Source organism: Nycticebus coucang, chromosome 3, assembly GCF_027406575.1.
Source record: "Nycticebus coucang isolate mNycCou1 chromosome 3, mNycCou1.pri, whole genome shotgun sequence".
Lineage (NCBI taxonomy): Eukaryota > Metazoa > Chordata > Mammalia > Primates > Lorisidae > Nycticebus > Nycticebus coucang.
In genome coordinates, this window is record NC_069782.1 from 77,011,449 (window position 1) to 77,031,166 (window position 19,718).

The 19,718-nt window shown below is 46.0% G+C and overlaps 2 protein-coding genes across 3 annotated transcripts in view; both read left to right on the plus strand.

Annotated features, from left to right (window-relative positions):
• Positions 1-953: 953 nt before the first annotated feature.
• Positions 954-17,114, plus strand: MSMB (microseminoprotein beta). The gene is made up of 5 exons (XM_053583485.1): positions 954-974; positions 2,895-2,963; positions 8,843-8,948; positions 10,926-11,031; positions 16,895-17,114. The coding sequence occupies exons 1-5, from the start codon at positions 954-956 to the stop codon at positions 17,022-17,024; spliced, it is 432 nt and encodes a 143-aa protein (XP_053439460.1). The 3' UTR covers positions 17,025-17,114.
• A 2,201-nt stretch (positions 17,115-19,315) lies between these two features.
• Positions 19,316-19,718, plus strand: part of NCOA4 (nuclear receptor coactivator 4) — a 28,619-nt gene continuing 28,216 nt past the window's right edge. For both annotated transcript variants that reach the window (XM_053584983.1, XM_053584985.1), the window contains exon 1: positions 19,316-19,499. The gene's annotated coding sequence lies outside the window, so the exon portion shown is untranslated. The remainder of the gene's footprint in view (positions 19,500-19,718) is intronic.

Genomic DNA, 19,718 nt, shown 5'->3' on the forward strand with positions numbered 1-19,718 from the left:
CCCCGGCTTCTACCCTGCGAGGACACAAGAAGACTGTGGTGTCTGCAAGCCTGAAAGAGGGCCCTCACCAGACTGACTGCGCTAGCACCCTGATCTTGGACTTCCAACCTCCACGACTGCCAGACATAAATTTCTGTTCTTCAAAAGATGGTACTTTGTCATAGCAGGCCTCATGGACAGCGGTCAACAGAGAAAGTGAGATACAGGACAGAGGGCATGCTGGGCACCAGCAGGTCAGAGTTCCAGTTCATTTGGGAGCCCTCAGAGAGTGAGGAGGTCCTTGGAGGCCCTACTAGGGAGTAGAAATTCTCAGAGACACCACAGGGAAAAACCCTCTTGCTATGCTGCTGCAAGGAAGCCTCTCTAAACCTGTTGTCCCCTTTCCCTTTTCCTACACCCCTCATTGTGATAAAGGGACCTTGTCAGCTTGATGTTCACATACGGGCTTCTCAGGAGTGTGGTGCAACCCTGCGAGTTTACAGACCAGCACAAGCAATGGTTTTGTCCACATACCAACTTCTCCATGCCAAGCTTCATAGCTAGAGCACCGTACCCCACCAAGACACTACTTCGCATAGAGCAGTGGTTCTCAACCTGTGGGTTGCGACCCACAGGAACTGTATTAAAGGCTCGCGGCATTAGGAAGGTTGAGAACCACTGGCTTAGAGACTTCCAGCCAGCTTCCCCGAGAGGCTTTCTTCTCTTTGTTCTTTCTGTCTATGTCAGAATGTTTTCCTGCTTGGGAATGCCTGCACTAGAATCAGATGCAATCCTACTCTGAACAGCTCCACTGTGCCAGGCACTGGGAGGGACAGTGACAGGAACGAGTCATGGTCGCTGTGTTGGTCACAGAGAGTTCTTAGTTGCCAACAGTAGAGCCTGCTGCTCTAATAGTTGTTTGAGCAGGGAAGGAATTTATTAGAGACAGCAAGCCCCTAATAAAGGCCAGAGACATGGGTTTGGTTGCCATCAGGGTAGGTAGGTAACTCCAGATGCTCCGTTGTGTAGCTTCAGCAAGGCTGCCCTGCACCTGGACTCCAGAAACTCTCCCTGGGAGCCGTCCTTCCTAGGAAGGTTCTGCAGGAGGCTGGTTTCCACGCATTGTCTCTGAAGGGGTTCTGCTCCGTGTGTTTGGTGCAGGTGGAGTTGCATGCTTGTGTCTTAGAGGCAAACAAGTCCTGGATTCTACCAACATAAGGTGGGGCTCACACTGCAGGATGTTCTTTAAACTTGGTGTTTCCAAAAAAACAGAGGAAGCCACAATACCTGGTGAAGGTGTTCCCAACTTCCTGGAACTTAGAGCCAATGAATACTTTAAACACACAGAGGTCAGAAGTGTGCAGTGTCCCTGGGGAGTGGGAAGGCCGCCAGTGCTATGGCTCTTCAAGGGAGCAGGAGAGAGACCTCAAGCTGTGTTGGGGGTGGTAAGCTTGGTTTTAGGGGATGGCACTAGAGAAGGCCACTGTGGCCAGCTAAGAAGAGCTTCAAGGTGGGCCAGGCACAGTGGCTCACGCCTGTAATGCTAACACCATGGCAGGCCAAGGCAGGTGGATTGCCTGTGCTCATGGGTTTAAGACCAGCCTGAGCCAGAGCGAGCTCCTGCCTCTAAAAATAGCTGGGCGTTGTGGCAGGCACCTGTAGTCCCAGCTACTTGGGAGGCTGAGGCAAGAGGATCACTTGAGCTCAAGAGTTGGAGGCTGCTGATGCCATGGCACTCTACCCAGGATGACAGAGTGAGACTGTCTCAAAAAACAAAACAACAACAAAAAGAAACATATCATGTGCCCAGCATAGGTGACAGCTCCCTAAATGGCAGTTCTCTCCTTCTCTCCTCTTTTGCTCTTTCAGGCCAAGAGAAAATGAAGATCAGGAGTGGGGACAAGGATAAATATATAATTGGGGTGGAGACTTGCTTTTATGAATAACTATAAACATCTGAAACCAGTTTCCTATTGATAGTCAACCCTCTGTAAACATTCAACGTGTTCCCGGTGTGTTGTCTTTCCCAATGATGTCGAATGTGTGGCTGCCCTCCCCAGTATAAAAGTTTGGTGCCACTTTCCCTGGATGTACCTGCCTGGAAGGAGGCCTGCTCATCACAATGGTAGGTAAATGGCTTCAGACATAGAGACCTGAAAAGAATTGTATATGTTCCCTGTTTTAAGATGCTGTGATGTGTTTCTCCTGGATAGCTTTCCACGGTAAATGTGACCTGGTTATGAAATCTTCCGCGTATCACCTGCAGTGCAATGTGTAGAGTTCAGTGAGAGTCTTGGAGCTTGGGAACATCTGGATGAATTTAGTGCTATTTCTATTCTCTAAGACTTAAGTTGTTATTCCTTCCAGTAATTCTGGACTTCAATTAAGTTTCATATATGTCTCTAATTTTGGATCTTCTGTGTGAAATTTAAATATAATTTCAGAGCTACAATTACTGCATCATTTCACAGATGAGGAAACTGAGCCGAGGGAAGAGAAGAAGCTGCCACTGGGGTCTCACCTCGAGCTTGTGGGCAGCTAAGGCAGGAACCCAGGCATCCTCCTCTCTTGGCCAGAGGCTCCCAAACTTGACTGTGCAGTGGAATCGCCTGGGAATTTTTGAAAAGTATTGACACTTGGCTCCCACCTCAGACGCTCTGGTTTAATGGGTATACAGTGAGAATGGGGCAGTGGGAGTTTAAAACGCTGCCTGGTCATTTTAATGTTTAGTAAAGTTTGGGAACCATTTTTCCAGACTCTTTTTACTGTATCATGTTGTATTGTGAAATAATTTTGCTCCAAAATCTATAAAAACCCATGTAGGCCTCCTTTCTGTCTTTAATTCATACTTGATCTTTCTTAGAATAGTCTTACTAGAGCCAATAACAGGGAATGAACCGTGCTGCTCTCAATAGGACAAAGGTGAAAAGGAAGGAAGTCGCCAGCCAGCCAGGGAGGAGAAGCCAAGACAGCTTGCAGAGGGGGTATGTGTATGTGTCCTTAGAAATGACCTGAGATAGAGCTAGGAATGGCAAAACAACAGTGGGTAGGGGCCTCCTCGGTTCCACTTAGACCCTCAAAGTGAACTCAGCAAGCTGCAGAGGTGACAAATATCCCTGCGCTGCCTAAGACCCTGAAGACCCCCAACTCTTGATCATGGGGGTAAGATCCTTCCAGGAGAAGCAACTTACCCCGAAGGGACATGGTTTTTAGGGCCAGTGACATTCTGCTTCACCCCAAGGCTGGCCATGAAGCCACACCACCTAGAAACCTCCCATGAGGACCCACAGCTGTCATGGGTACTGAGAGCAGCAAAGGAAGAAAGAAGGGAGTGAGGTGGCAGAAGGGAATGCTGCAGGAGTGGGGAGGGACTCTGCAACCTCTCCAGTAGTAGCAACACCCGGGGGCTTTGGTCTGAAGTCCAATGACCTAACAAAGAGAATCTACATTTTCTTTAACAAGATCCCCCAGGAATGCCTATGTACATTAAACAAGCACTGGCATGAATCATGTTTACCTGTGGTTCTCACCTGGGAGCTACCAGTAAAGATATTGAGGCACCGTCCCTGTCTTTCTTCAGTGAGCTGAAGATTGTGTGTTATTAGCTCTCTAAGTAATTCCACTGCCCAGCCAAGTGGAATAACCCCTGTATTTTTATTGGGGAGGAAAGAGAGAGAGAAAGTGCAAGCGAGTAAGGGATGAGGGCCAGAGGTGGGAGGGAGAGACAAAGGGAGGGACCCTGGCATATTGTTTCAAGATATTGTCAAATGGGTAATCTCAAAAATAAATAATTTGCTCTCCTATGTCACCATGTTTGGACTCCATCACAGTATGTTAAATCTAGGGCCGTGGTGGCTCACGCCTGTGATCCCAGCACTCTAGAAGGCTGAGGTGGGTGGATAGCTTGAGTTTACAAGTTCAAGACCAGCCTGAGCAAGAGTGAGACCCAGTCTCTAAAAATAGCCAGGTATTGTGGCAGGTGCCTATAGTCCCAGCTACTCAAGAGGCTGAGGCAAGAGAATCGTTTAAGGGCGGCGCCTGTGGCTCAGTGAGTAGGGCGCCAGCCCCATATGACGAGGGTGGCAGGTTCAAACCCAGCCCCGGCCAAACTGCAACAAAACAATAGCCGGGCGTTGTGGCGGGCGCCTGTAGTCCCAGCTGCTCGGGAGGCTGAGGCAGGAGAATCGCGTAAGCCCAAGAGTTAGAGGTTGCTGTGAGCCATGTGACGCCACGGCACTCTACCCGAAGGTGGTACAGTGAGACTCTGTCTCTACAAAAAAAAAAAAAGAGAGAGAATCGTTTAAGCCCACGAGTCTGAGGTTGCTGTGAGCTATGACACCACGGTACTCTACCGAGGGTGACAAAGTGAGACTCTGTCTCAAGAAAACCCCCTCAAAACTAGGGCCTCTGCCTCACAGCTTCAGGAGATTTGGTAATTCTGCCCACTTTTCTCACCGTGGGCTGTAGCCTGGGCTCACCTGTTTCCTTACTCAGTCAAATAAGACCCCTATGATTCCAAGGATTGCCACACTTTCCCAGGAACCTTCTTTCTACGTGGAGGGAGTAGAAATTCTGTCAATGAAGCTGGATTTTGGGGGGGGAAATTTAGGTTTTCACAATGACTTCGAGCTGAAGATTGTGCAGATCAAGTCCAGCTCCAAATCCTGCCATGAAAGTGGAATTACACAGGGAGCATCTTTGTGGAGGAGTTTATCTTTGTCTGTTTGCTGTTCTTAGGATCAAGTCTTAGAGGTGAACAGGTGAAATCAAATGTTGTAAATTGCTTTAAAATTTTCAATATATACTATCAAATTGCTCACTATAACAATTATTCCAATATAAGTGATCCTTGTGCATAACACTTCCCACACCTCTACTTTCCTCTGGGTATTTTATATTATTTTATTTATTTATTTGAGACAGAGTCTCACTATGTTGCTCTGGGTAGAGCACCGTGGCATCACAGCTCACAGAAACCTCAAACTCTTGGGCTTAAGCGATTCTCCTCCCTCAGCCTCCCAAGTAGTTAGGACTATAGGCGCCCGCCACTATTTTGGCTATTTTTTGGTTGTAGTTGTCATTGTTGTTTGGCAGACCTGGCTGGATTCGAACCCATCAGCTCTGGTGTATGTGGCTGGTGCAGTAACCACTGTGCTACAGGTGCTGAGCCTAAATCATTATTCTTGTCATCTTATTATGGTTCTATTTTATCTATGTAATATTTCTTTTTGTTATAGAAGTTTATTTATTATAGGTAGTAGGTACAGTAGTAATATTTGGGTAAATTATAATAAGTAACAACCATAATTGTAATTTCAGACTGCCCTTTATTGATTGTATCAGTCAGATTTGGCTAAATTGTGCTGAAGTAACAAATAATTCCCCAAATCTCAAAGGGATAAAACAGCCTGGACATATTTCTAGTTTATGCTTTATGTACACTGTGGGTTAGCAGAGGGACTGGAATCCTTCAGTTATGCAGGACTGAATATGGCAGAGCAGACAACATCTTTGGCCATATATTTACATTTCTTTTCTTATTAGTAACTTGAATTTTTCTATGTGTTCAATCACCATTTCTATCGTATATGTGTGAGTGAAATGCCACTTTACTTTCCTCCTATTTTTCTACTAAAATGTTTTTCTGTTGGTATATAGATAAACTCTTCATATAATGACATTGTTCTCCAAATTTGATATCTTTTTTTTTTTTTTTTTTTTGAGACAGAGTCTTGCTTTGTCCTCCTTGGTAGAGTGTCCTAGTGTCATAGCTCAGAGCAACCTCAAACTGTTGGGCTCAAAGGATCTTCTTGCCTCAGCCTCCCAAGTAGCTGGGACTACAGGTGTCAGCCCCAGACCAGGTCTTGCTCTTGCTCTTGCTCAGGCTGGTCTCAAATTCCTAAGCTCAGGCGGCGCCTGTGGCTCAGTGAGTAGGGCGCCAGCCCCATATGCCGAGGGTGGCGGGTTCAGGCCCAGCCCCAGCCAAACTGCAACCAAAAAATAGCCGGGCGTTGTGGCGGGCGCCTGTAGTCCCAGCTGCTGGGGAGGCTGAGGCAAGAGAATCGCGTAAGCCCAAGAGTTAAGAGGTTGCTGTGAGCTGTGTGACGCCACAGCACTCTACCTGAGGGTGGTACAGTGAGACTCAGTCTCTACAAAAACAAAAACAAAAACAAACAAAAAAAAAATTCCTAAGCTCAGGTGATCCATCAGCCTCAGCCTCCCAGAGTGCTAGGATTACAGGCGTGAGCCACCTCACCCAGCCCTAAATTTGATATCTTTTAAATTTCATTTACATTCTTAAAACTTTTACATATTCAAATGTATTTTTCTTTTTTTTTTTTTTTTTTGTAGTTTTTGGCCAGGGCTGGGTTTGAACCCGCCACCTCTGGCATATGGGACCGGCGCCCTACTCACTGAGCCACAAGCGCCGCCCTCAAATGTATTTTTCTTTTATGCTTGGAATAAGATAAATATTTACCTATGTCATCTATGATTACTTTATGATCTTATTGCAAAATTTTAACTCTTGAATCCTTTTAGAATTTATGTCACATGGGGAGTAAAGTAGGAAATTAATTTTGTTTTTCTCACAAATACTCTACCAATTTCTCTAATGCTATTTATTGAATAATCACTCTCCACAAATTTCAGACTGTGTTTATTTTCTAATAAACTTATATATACATATATATGTATGTATATATATGTGTGTGTGTATATATATATATATACTTTCTGGGTTTTTCTATTTTGATGTCTATATTTGTCTTTTTATTCTTTTTTTGTTTTTGTTTTTGAGACAGAGTTTCACTATGTCACCCTCAGTAGAGTGCCATGGCATCACAGCTCACAGCAACCTCAAACTCTTGGGCTTAAGTGATTTTCCTGCCTCAGCCTCCCGAGCAGCTGGGACTACAGGCACCCGCCACAATGCCCAGCTATTTTTTGGTTGCAGTTGTTATTGTTTAGCAGGTCCAGGTTGGGCTCGAATCTCCCACCTTCACTGAGCCATGGGTGCTGAGCCTGTCTTTCTATTCTTATGTCAGTAATATCCTACTTCAAATAGCATCACTTAATAAATAATTTTAGGCATTTTATAGAATAAATTCTCTCATCTCCCTTGTCAAAAGACAACATTACTGCACGTTTAGTTTAAAGACCCTAATTGGCTTTAATTTGCAATTCCAGAATTTGCAACACCTCATTTTTTTTTTTTTTCTTGAGACAGACCCGCAAGCCGTCATTGTTGTTTGGCAGGCCTAGGCTGGATTCGAACCCGTGAGCTCTGGTGTATGTGGCTGGCGTCTTAGCAGCTTGAGCTGCAGGTGCCCATCCTTGTTTGGGGATTTGTGTATTTTCTCTCTCCCAATTTCTGGGAAGGTCAATAAGCTACTTAGTTTTGGCTTGGTGGTTGGGAACTTGAGCATGAGTAGCTCCATTTCGGTTTGATTTGTTGGGTCTGGTGCAGGAGCTAAACCTGCAGGTCTAAACCAATGGCCTACTATAAATTTTATTTGACTTTTTCTTCTCCTTTTTTTTTGAGACAGAGTCTCATTCACCTCTGATGTCATAGCTCACAGCAATCTCAAACTCTTGGGCTCAAGCAATCCTCTTGCCTCAGCCTTCCAAGTAGCTGGGACTACAGGTGTCTGCCCCAATGCCTGACTAGTTTTTTTATTTTTAGTAGAGACGACGGGATCTTGATCTTACTTAGGCTGGTCCCAAATTCCAGGCTTAAGCAATCCACTTGCCTTGGCCACCTGGAGTGCTAGGATTACAGGCGTGAGCCTCTGAGCTGGTCAGACACCATCTTCCTTTTAGAAAAGTTCCTGGGGGCCTGGTGCAGTGGCTCTAAAAATAGCCGGGGCACTGTGGCAGGAGCCTGTAGTCCCAGCTACTCCGGAGGCTGAGGGCACTCTACCAAGGGGGACAAAGCGAGCGAGACTCTGTCTCAAAAAAAGAAAAATTCCTAGAAATTACTGTTAAAAGGTTTGTTTGTTCACTTAGCTCATCTCAAAAAGATGACAAGAATAACTTGATACTTTTCCTGGTCCTACTGGATTCCAGCTAGATTAAATGATTGTTCATACAGCCACCAAAGATGCTTTTATTATCTGGAGAATGAAGTTCTTAGCCTCACAATCTTTGTTTATAACCTGGCCCTCACCTATCTCTCCAGCCATATCTCCAACTAACCTAGTTAGCTGCATCAAGTTTTCAATAATATTTTTCCTGCTTCCATATCTTTTTTTTTTTGGAGACAGAGACTCAAACTGTCACCCTGAACAGAGTGCTGTGGCGTCATAGCTCACAGCAACCTCCAACTCTTGGGCTCAAGCGATCCTCTTACCTCAGTTTTTCTATTTTTAGTAGAGATGGGATCTCGCTTTTTGCTCAGGCTGGTTTCAAACTCTTGAGCTCAAGCAATCCACCCACCTCAGCCTGCCAGAGTGCTAGGATTTCAGGCGTGAGCCACTGAGCCTGGCCTCCTGCTTCCATATCTTTATCAGCATTTTATTCTTTTCATGTATCTGTCCCATGCCCTCAGTTCTCCCCTTTAAATTCTATATATTCTGCAAAGTAGCTAAAAATCACCTTATCTGCAAAAGTTTCCTGAGCTTCCTCTGTAAGGTAATAGCACGCTATCATTACTGCTCTGTGACTTTTGATTCCCATTTAGCTCTTTATAGTTTCTGTTAGTGATTTGTGCAGATTTTCTTCCCTTGCTAGGTTACCTGTGGGTAGAAGCTCCACCTGTATAAAAACTTGCCAGAGCCAGGCAGGGATCCTTGTGCACAACATTTAGTCAAGGATTATCCTGAATTCATTCATTGTCCATGCTGAACCCTTCTTTACATTACAGAATGCTCTGCTGGGCAGCCTCGTGGTCTTTGCCACCTCCATGACTTTATGCAATGCTGGCTGCTATTTCTTACTCCCCAAGGCATTTCCAGGTGTTCCTGACCAAGGTAAGTCTGGTTTTTCAATGTTTATTATGTTCTTGCAGCCTGGTAGTTGTAAACTGTTGGCAATGAAAGCCTTTAAACTTTAAAGTTTAAAGCTATGTGAGGAGGACTAGGAAATTGATCTGCCATTTATGTAAGCTAGTTGTTCTCAACACTAGCTATGTGAGGATGCCTAGAAAGCTTTTGAAACCGACCCATGCTTTGGGCCCCATCTAAAACCAATAGAATCACAATTTCTGTGGTCAGAGCTGCACATTTTCCAGCTCTTGATTGACTCCCATATGTAGACAGAGTTGAGAAAGATTACTTATTCCAAAGCAGTACCCTTTCCCTTCCCTTCCCTTCCCTTCCCTTCCTTCCCTTCCCTTAACAGTCTCCATCTATTCCCAGGATAGAGGACTGTGCATCAGCCTAGCTCAACTTCAAATTCCTGGGTTCAGACAATCCTCCTGGGATTGGGAGGAGATGAGATTGTGGCTAGTGCCTGGCTAGTGCTTACATTTTTAGTAGAGATGGGGTCTCAAACTCCTGAGCTCAAGGGATCCTCCTGATTTGGCTTCCCAGAGTGCTAGAATTACAGGCATAAGTCACTATGTCTGGCCTACTTCTCATATTTTCATATGCATGCCAATCCCCTGGGAATTGTGTTTAAAGGTGAGTTTAAACCAGTAGCATCACCAGCTGTAGTTACTCGCACCTGTAATCCTAGCACTTTGGGGCACCGAGATGGGTAGATTGCTTGAGCTCAGGAGTTCAAGACCAGACTGAGCAAGAGTGAGACCGCGTCTCTACTAAAAATAAGAAAATTAGCTGGGCGTTGTGGTGGGTGCCTGTAGTCCTAGCTACTCGGGAGGCTGAAGCAAGAGAATCTCTTGAGCCTGAAAGTTTGAGGTTGCTGGAGCTATGACATTATGTCACTCCCTATGGCACTCTACCTAGGGAACAGAGTGAGACTCTGAATCAAAACAAACATGGGTGGTGCCTGTGGCTCAGGGGGTAGGGTGCCGGCCCCATATACTGAGGGTGGCAGGTTCAAACCCTGCCCCAGCCAAACTGCAACAATAAAATAGCCTGTTGTGGCGGGTGCCTGTAGTCCCAGCTACTCGGGAGGCTGAGGCAAGAGAACCGCCTAAGCCCAGGAGTTGGAGGTTGCTGTGAGCAGTGCGATGCCACGGCACTCTGGCACTCTACTGAGGGTGATAAAGTGAGACTCTGTCTCTATATAACAAACCAGCAGCATCACATCTGGAGACAGGTGTGAGAGTCTGCCCCACCTCTGCTGATGCTTCTGGCCCTTCAAGAATACTCAGACCGCCAAGGAACTAAAGCAGAAGTTCTTACCCTTTGTTGAACATCTGAGTTGTTTGGAGAACTTTCTAAAAATATGGTGGTCTGGGCCCCACACCCAGAGATTCTGATTTCATTGTTCTGGAGAGGGGCCCAGACACAGATGTTTTTAAGTAACCGACATGTTGAGACCCACTGATACGAAGCAGAGAGAAGTATAGAAATGACACTTCTAGAATCTAGAGATAATGCAGCAGAGAAAAAACATCCCGAAGTACCACTAAGTTCATAAAACTACCAGATTAAAAGGTAGGCCCTATTTTTTTCTTCCTGAAATGTCTTTTCTAAAGTAAAATCTGAAAGGATGTAAATGTACTGTAAGAACATATTATCAGGGCAGCGCCTGTGGCTCAAGGAGTAGGGCACTGGCCCCATATGCTGGAGGTGGCAGGTTCAAACCCAGCCCCGGCCCAAAACTGCAAAAACAACAACAACAACAAAAACATATTATTAGACCATGGACTAGGCAGTACTGGAATTTAGCCATGGATTAATAGAAAAGCACCTTCTTAGATGCCTTTAAAATTGGTGCGTTTCTCCCTCTCTGGGAGGGGTGCTGATAGTCAGGGCTGTCCAGATGGGGCTTCTTACCTTTGCAGCCTTGCACTGATGATGCTGTGTGTATTGTTTTAGGATGCAAGGACTCTGACGGACTCATACACCCAATGGGCTCGGAGTGGGTTACTGGCAACTGCGAGAAGTGCTCGTGCCTAAAAAGAGGACTTTTCTGTTGCTTCATGTAAGTCTGAAGCCAGTGGTGGCCAAGAGGGGGATGAGGCTGCCCTCTGAAAAGCAGCCATTTCTGCTTTTAAAATCTCATCCCTTCAAGGGGTTTAGTCTATTTGTAATAGACTATATTTTTTAGAGCAGTTTTCGAATCTCAGCAAAATTGAGCAAAGGTGAGGAGATTTCCTGTATAGTCCCTGCTCCAACACATGTACATCCGGCCCATTATCAACTTCCCCAGCAGAGTGGTACATTTGACACATCATTATCACCCATCATCCTTTGCTTATATTAGGGTTCATTCTTCTTTTTCATTTTTTTTTTAGAGACAGAGTCTCACTTTATTGCCCTCGGTAGAATGCCGTGGTGTCACAGCTCACAGCAACCTCCAGCTGTTGGGCTTAGGCTTAGGCTCAACCTCCTCCTGAGTAGCTGGGCCTACAGGTACCCACCACAACACCCAGTTAATTTTTTTTTTTTTTTTTGACAGACTCTCAAGCTGTTGTCCTAGGGTAGAGTGCTGTAGCATCATAGCTCACAGAAACTGCCAACTCTTGGGCTTAAGCGATTCTCTTGCCTCAGCTTCCCAAGTAGCTGGGACTGCAGACACCCACCACGATGCCCAGCTTTTTTTTGGTTGTAGTGTCATTGTTGTTTGGCAGGCCCAGGCTGGACTCGAACCTGCCAGCTCCAGTGTATGTGGCTGGTGCCCTAGCCGCTTGAGTTACAGGTGCCAAGCCAGAATTTCCTTCCTTTTCAAGGCTGAATAATGTAGTCCACCTCGTGGATAGACCACATTTTCCTTCTCCTTTCATTTATTGATGAACACGTGGGTAGCTTTCACCTCGATCTTATTTCAATTAAGTTGTTTGTGAAACTAGATAAATACCTTTATTCTTAAATACCTATACCATCCACATGGGTTCTTTTTTTTTTTTTTTTTGTAGAGACAGAGTCTCACTTTATAGCCCTCGGTAGAGTGCCATGGCATCACACAGCTCACAGCAACTTCCAACTCCTAGGCTTAAGCGATTCTCTTGCCTCAGCCTCCCGAGTAGCTGGGACTACAGGCGCCCGCCACAACGCCCGGCTATTTTTTTTTTTTTGGTTGCAGTTCAGCTGGGGCCGGGCTTGAACCCGCCACCCTCGGTATATGGGGCCGACGCCTTACCGACTGAGCCACAGGCGCTGCCCAGGGTTCTTTTTTTTTTTTTTTTTTGTAGAGACAGAGTCTCACTTTATGGCCCTCGGTAGAGTGCCGTGGCCTCACACAGCTCACAGCAACCTCCAACTCCTGGGCTTAAGCGATTCTCTTGCCTCAGCCTCCCGAATAGCTGGGACTACAGGCGCCCGCCACAACGCCCAGCTATTTTTTTGGTTGCAGTTGGCTGGGGCCGGGTTTGAACCCGCCACCCTCGGTATATGAGGCCGGCGCCTTACCGACTGAGCCACAGGCGCCGCCCCGACATGGGTTCTTAAAGACAGGGAAGTGTATCCAGTGGTCTGATACTATTCTAGAGGTTGGCCTGGTCACTTCAGCCTTGGCCTTGGTGATTTGCAAGAACAGGGTTGGCTTTGAAAAGAGGCAAAGGGAATAGATGTGAAGTGTAAGAGATAATCTGTAGTGACCCTTGCACTATAAACATTATGTTGCTTCACTTGAGTGCAAGTCAGTAGAAAGGTTGTGAAGCTGTTTGCTTCTGGGTTGCCATGGACACCAGAGGTCTAGTACTTTGGTGGATAGAACACAGAGTACCCACACTGGGGTCCTAATTTACCTGTTTCTGCTATATCTGTACCAGCCATCCCACTCTCAATGCCCCAAGTCCATCTGACCTCTTCATGTCAACCTTGGCCTGTAGCATTTGGCAAGAACAGGAGTGGCTTTGATGACAGAAGCATTGGTGTGAAGCAGCTTTTCCCAAGTTGCCTGGTCACATACTCGTCTGGGAAGCTTGCCAGAATACAGATTCCTGGGCTCCACCCTTGGAACCTATTGATCAGAATCTGCAGGGGAGGGACCAAGGAATCTGAATTTTAATAAGTGCCTCAGAGAGCCTTATGACAACACCAGGGAGTGGAGTTTTTTAAATTTTTGTTGTTGTTGTTGTTTTTTAGAGACAGACTCTCACTTTATCACCCTTGGTAGAGTGCTGTGGCGTCACAGCTCACAGCAACCTCCAACTCCTGAGCTTAGGCGATTCTCTTGCTTTAGCCTCTCGAGTAGCTGGGATTACAGGCACCTGCCACAACACCCGGCTATTTTTTGTTGCAGTTTGGCCAGGGCCAGGTTCCAACCCACCACCTTTGGTATATGGGGCTGGCGCCCTACCCACTGAGCCACAGGCACTGCCCCATTCTTTTTTTTTTTTTTTTTGAGATAGGGTCTCACTATGTTGTTTGCCTTTGGTAGAGTGTCATGGTGTCACAGCTCACAGCAACTTCAAACTCCTGGGCTCAAGCGATTCTCTTGCCTCAGCCTCCCTAGTAGCTGGGACTACAGGTGCCTACCACAATGCCCAGCTAATGTGTGTGTGTGTGTGTGTTTAGCAGGCCCTGGCCGAGTTTGAACCCACTAGTCCTGGTGCATGTGGCCAGCACCCTAACGACTGAGCTGTGGGTGGATGGGAGCTCTTGATTTAAATGAGAACACAACACCAGAGTCCTGTTGAAGTTTAAGTGTCTGGAAAGTTTGCTCATACCTTTTGAGCAGGCCCATGCTAAGTGCTTAATGTAACAAGAGGAATATCAGTCTGGGAGACTGGCTGGCTGTCCAGAGCAGGCTCCTGGGTGTTGTGCTGGCCAAAGTTCTGGGTATTACAGCTGCATCTTGATTCTGTGGCTCTAGAAATTTGACGCTGTCTTTTTTATCAAGTATCAATGTCACTCTGGAGTGTGATTTATCCTGGCCAGGTTGAGGGCTGGTGAACCTTTTCTCCCTCATATCAGAGTGTGCTTCTGGGGTGGCCAACACATGTCATCTGGACTTGGCATCTCACCCTGTTGGCACAGTAATCACCACAGCTCATCCATATAACCCTCTTTGTTTTTGTTTTTGTTTGTTTCTGAGACAGAGTTTCATTTTGCCATCCTCGGTAGAGTGCCGTGGCATCACAGCTCACAGCAACCTCCAGCTCTTGGGCTTAGGTGATTCTCTTGCCTCAGCCTCCCGAGTAGCTGGGACTACGGGCATCTGCAACAACACCTGGCTATTTTTTTTGTTGCAGTTTGGCTGCGGCCGGGTCTGAACCCGCCACCCTCAGTATATGGGGCTGGAGCCCTACTCACTGAGCCACAGGCGCTGCCCAATATAACCCTCTCTTAAGATTCTCATGGACCTAGTGTAGAAAAGGAAGCAAGAACTGCTCCTTATAGTTATCTGGGAAGAGCCTGAAATTAAAACAAACAAATAAGCCTCCCCCAAAATTGTGCAACCATCACCACTATTTCCAAAACTTTGTAATGACTCTAAACTGAAACTATCCATTAAGCAATAACTGTCATCCTTCATCTGATCAGCCCCTGTAACTGCTAACCTACTTTCTGTCTCTATGAATTTACCTAGTCTACATATTTCATATAAATAGAATCACGCAGTGTTTGTCATTTTGTACCTGGCTTATTTCACTCAGGGTGTTTTCAAGGCTCAAGCATTTCACAGCATGTAATAGTACTTCATTCCTTTTTAATACCTGAATTATAATATCCCATGGTGTGGCTAGACCACATTTTGCTTTACGTGTGGATGGACACTTGGGTTGCTTCCCTCTTTTGGCTAGAGTGAATGATTCTGCCATGAACATTGGCATGCAAGAATATTTAAGTCCCTGCTTTCTATTCTTTTGGGATACATGCATAGTAGTGGAATTGCTAGGTCATGTGGTAATTCTTTGTTTAACTTTTTTTGTTTTTGGGGGGGACAGAGTCTCACTTTGTTGCCCTCAGTAGCGTGCACAGCTCACAGCAACCTTCAACTCTTGGGCTTAAGTGATTCTCTTGCCTCAGCCTCCCAAGTAGCTGGGACTACATCTTTGTTTAACTTTTTGAGGAACTGCCAAGCTGTTTTCTATAGCATCTGCAGCATTTTACATTTCTACCAGCAAACAACCATTTTTAAATATTAAAAGTTTTAAATTACATTTCCCCAAATTTTGTAAGTGAAACATTAATTGGAAAGCATAGGAAAAAAAGAAAAAGACCAATAACCCCAACTGCCAAAAGATAATGACAGTTAACATTTTATCATAATTTCTTTCTGTCTCTCTTTTTTTGTAGAGACAGAGTCTCACTTTATTGCCTTTGGTAGAGTGTTATGGTGTAACACAGCTCACAGCAACCTCCGTTTCCGGGGCTTAGGCCATTCCCTTGCCTCAGCCTCCTGAGTAGCTGGGACTACAGGCACCCGCCACAACACCTGGCTATTTTTTTGTTGCAGTTTGACTGGGGCTGGGTTTGAACCTGCCACCCTCGGTATATGGGGCTGGTGCCCTACCCACTGAGCCACAGGCACCCTTTTTTTTTTTTTTTTTTTTTTTGAGACAGAGTCTCCCTATGTTGCCCTGGGTAGAGTGCTGTAGCATCACAGCTCACAGCAACCTCAAACTCTTGGGCTTAAGCGATTCTCTTGTCTCAGCCTCCCAAGTAGCTGGGACTACAGGCGCACTCTACAATGCCCAGCTATTTTTCTGTTGTAGTTGTCATAGTTGCTTAGCTGGCCTGGGCTTGGTTCGAACCCGCCAGCCTGGGTGTGTGTGGCTGATGCCATAACCACTGTGCTACAGGCGCCGAGCCTTCTGTCTCTTTTCTACATCTTCTTTTCTTTTACATAGTAAATATCAAACTTTATATTGCTATTCTATAGTCTAAAGTAGTCTAACTTTCCCACTTACTATTCTAGCATCTGGGACTACCTCCTGTCATTGAAACTCTTTGAAATACTCTTCTATGCTGCGACTTAACCACTCTTTGGTCTCAAAGAGATTTAAACCAGAATCAGAGTGTAAGGCACAATTCAGTGTTTGCTTGTTTTTGTAGGACCACAATTCTGTGGGTCCTCCCTGCTCAGTGGCAAGTACCCTGGTCTCACAAGCCATTAACATGCTTCTTGTTATTCCCTCTCCTCACTGCAAATTCAGGTGTCCTGGAGCCAAGTAGTTAGGGTAGAAGAATGACACTGGGTAAGGATGTCTTTGAGAAGAGGATTGACATATGTTCATTAGTTAAAATAAAAGTGAGGGGCTACTTTTTGGAAGGAAACATCATCACAAAGCATTCTGGGAATGGCTGCTTCTGTGTGTACTTTGGGGCCTATGAATGGGCTTCAAGGGGACAATGAGCCCTAAAATTGTTTGTATCACTCAACAGACATGGATATTCCTGGGGAGCTTGTTCCCAGATTTCATTAGCTTCTCCCTGGCTCTATGACCCCTGGCCTGGAGTGACCCTTTGCTCCTGTTAGTTGAGATAGCTCCTCTTCTAACAGGCCTTCATGCCAGGCCTGGGACAACTCTTCTCTCCTACATTCCAGCAGCAATACTGCTGGTTATTTCCTGAACAGGGAGGGTGAGAAGAGCCAGGCTGGGCCAAGACACCCGGCCACATAGTAGCCCAGACCTGCCCCTGAGTTTGTCAGAACTTATTGCTGTGTTTCTGTGCATGCAGGATGGAATGTAGGCACAATGTTAGGGGTGGTCAATATGACTCTATGGTATAGACAGGTCCAGGTTCCCAGGTGTCACACTTTGGGGCTTCCAGCCAAAGGGTACCCTTAAGTTGGTTAGGAGCACCCGAGCCAGCAGGAGTGTGGGTTACTTCCTGCACAAAGTAGCCTTGAGGTGGAATTGCTTCTAACAAGTCTGATCTTGTCTCAATGACAGTGCTGATGTACCTGTGAAATATGACAGAGCCAAGTGCAAGGAGATTTTCCATCATGAGACCTGCAAATATACTGTGGTGGAGAAGGAGAACCCAGAAAAGACCTGTGTTGTCCATGAATGGGCAGGGTAACGTGCTTCTAGTGGCCTCATGGCTCCCAGGCCCAGCCTTGCTCCATGGCTTTGAATAGTCTATAGTTGTATAGTCTGAAGTATCAGTAAAAAATGTTTGAGCAAACACTTGAATGTGAGTATGCTTTTAATTTATAAATTCCATGTACACTGACTTAAGGCACATTATAAAGCACACAAACATTTAAAAAGGGAGACAAAAAATAAATATGAATAAAAGTTATACTATTTTTCCTATACTATAATAGGTCGCCCTGCTCAGGGGACCACTGCCGCTGTGCTGTTTTTTGATATATTTGTGCTATGCTGCTTATGTCCTGCTGTCTGGTGAACAATGAAAAGAATAAGTGAGACTTCAAGATGAAGTGAGATTCCCTTCTTTTCTTAGAACGGTTCATGTTTAGCCTTTCCTCTTCTTCAGGGAGTGTCCTCTATGTTGTGTCCCCCACATTCCTCTGTTTGCCTGGAGTCCGAGTAAGTTAGAGCAGGACAGCATGAAGAAGTGTCCCCAAGACTACATTCAGCCCAACAGGGAATTAAAAACCCAAGTCTCTGCCTTGTTGTTGGGGAATGGTCTGGGTACACACAGAGCTGCACACAGAGCACCCAAAACTTAGTGACTTAAAACAGTGACAACATCGATTGTCTTTTCAAAGTGTCTATGTTAGAGAACATTTGTTTGATCAGCAGTCTATGCTGGGTGCCTGGGCTAGAGAGTGTTTGGGGCCTAGAGACACAGCCGTGAAGCACAAAGATCGGACCCCTGATGTCCCAGGGCTTGGAGACAGCTGTGTGTACGTGACAGCTCGCAAACTAGCAAACAGTCATCTGTTGAACAATCAGTAGGTAAACAATAAAGAGCTTTCTTTCCCCCTGTGCCCTAACCCTATCTGTTCAAACATGTGAGGTGGGCCAGTTAAGCAATCTGGGCAGGTCCCTTAGTTTTTATGGTCACTGCTGGATGAAAAAAAGGGCTTTGGTCACCTTTAGTTGCATAATGTCTCATTCCAGGGTCTCCATCTGAATTGAAGAGGGAAGGGGGACAGAAGAGTTAAAGGCAGGATTGTAGTCTTGGCTCCTCCCCCCAGGTGGTGTCCAAGGCTGACTTCCCCATGGTGCTTTTGTGGGGTCCACTCCCCACAGATCCCCTTGTACTCAGGGGCTGATTGTTCTTTTAGCTTCTGTGCCTCCTGTTGTTTTCTGCTGAGGCTGCCTTGCTCCTTGTAGGAGTCACTCTTGGATAGGATCTGTGAAATCCTACTCTGATCATCACTTTGGCTGGGAAATGTGGGGAAGCATTTGGCATCAAGTATGGGGGACCTCTGTCAAACTGAGACAGAAAGAGTCCCTTTTCAATATATGGTCACAAACAAACAATCAAAAAAATTCTAGCCTGGATAATGCCATGGTAGGAAGAATACAAGGGGAGATATAGTGTGGTGGCACGCAGAGTGTGGAACATTGTGGGCTGTGACTTGGAGCAAACAAGCCTATTCTTTGGAGTCTAATGATGTGGGTTAGAATTTGAGCTCTCACACTCATTTATTTACTCAATCTCTTTTTTTTAATTATGACAACATTTACATAATTTTTTTTTTTTTTTGAGACAGAGCCTCAAGCTGTCATCCTGGGTAGAGTGCTGTGGCACCACAGCTCACAGCAACCTCAAACTCTTGGGCTTAAGTGATTCTCTTGCCTCAGCCTCCCGAGTAGCTGGGACTACAGGCACCCGCCACAACATCCATCTATTTTTTGGTTGTAGTTGTCATTGTTGTTTGATTCGAACCCGTGAGCTCCGGTGTATGTCGCTGGCGCCTTAGCCGCTTGAACTACAGGCGCTGAGCCGACTTAATTATACTTTAACCACTTTGTCAGTGTACAGTTCTGTGGCATTAAGTACATTTATTGTCATACATTACATTATTACTATCCAACTCTAGAACCTTCTACTGCCCCAAACTGAAACTGTATACCTATTAAGCAATAACACCCCCATGACCCCCTGTCTCTAGCCCCTGGCAAACACTATTCTTTCCATCTCTATGAATTTTGTTACCCTAGGTACTCCATATAAGTGGAAGCACACAATATATGGACTTTTTTATCTTCTAACATTTATTTTTGCATCTGTACTTTCAAGATATCCACCTTGTGAGGACATTTTAGGTGAGAGAATCACTTAGGATAGTCCTTGACCCAGAATTTGCCTTCAAAAAATGCTTCATATTAATTCGATTTTTTCACGAAGGGTGAAAGTACACTGACAGTGAGGCAGTGTGAGCCCTCTAGAGGGCAGTCAAGAGCTTTGGGCTGGCTCGAGCAGAGGTCTCGCGAGAGTGTCAGACGTGTGGCGAGAGGCGTGGGAGGAAGATTGTGATCTCGCGAGAACTCAGCCCTTGGGTCCTTGGCGTGTGTCGGTCCCTGTCTCTTTGCATCCAAGGTCCTCTCGGATCCCCAGGAGAGGTGCTCGGAACTGGTAAGGACGCGAGTGACCGGCATGGTGGGCACTACCTTCCGCTTTCACCCCGTAGGCCGGGTGGAAGCGCGACGACTGCTGGCCGCTGGGTTCTGGCTTGTCCTCCCCTTCCCGATCCTCCTCCATACGCCGGGCCCAGGCCTGTTCTCTTCTCGCCTTCCCTGCACTGGCCGGCCCTGGGGCCATCTCCTCTTACCTGCCCCCTGGCTCGGGTCTGTC

Excerpts from the sequence above, each read along its gene's own strand:
- MSMB (XM_053583485.1), top strand. The coding sequence starts at position 954 with ATGGGTTTGGTTGCCATCAGG. Across the intron at positions 2,964-8,842 it reads CAAGACAGCTTGCAGAGGGG|AATGCTCTGCTGGGCAGCCT; the intron begins GTATGTGTATGT and ends TTTACATTACAG. Across the intron at positions 11,032-16,894 it reads GGACTTTTCTGTTGCTTCAT|TGCTGATGTACCTGTGAAAT; the intron begins GTAAGTCTGAAG and ends TCTCAATGACAG.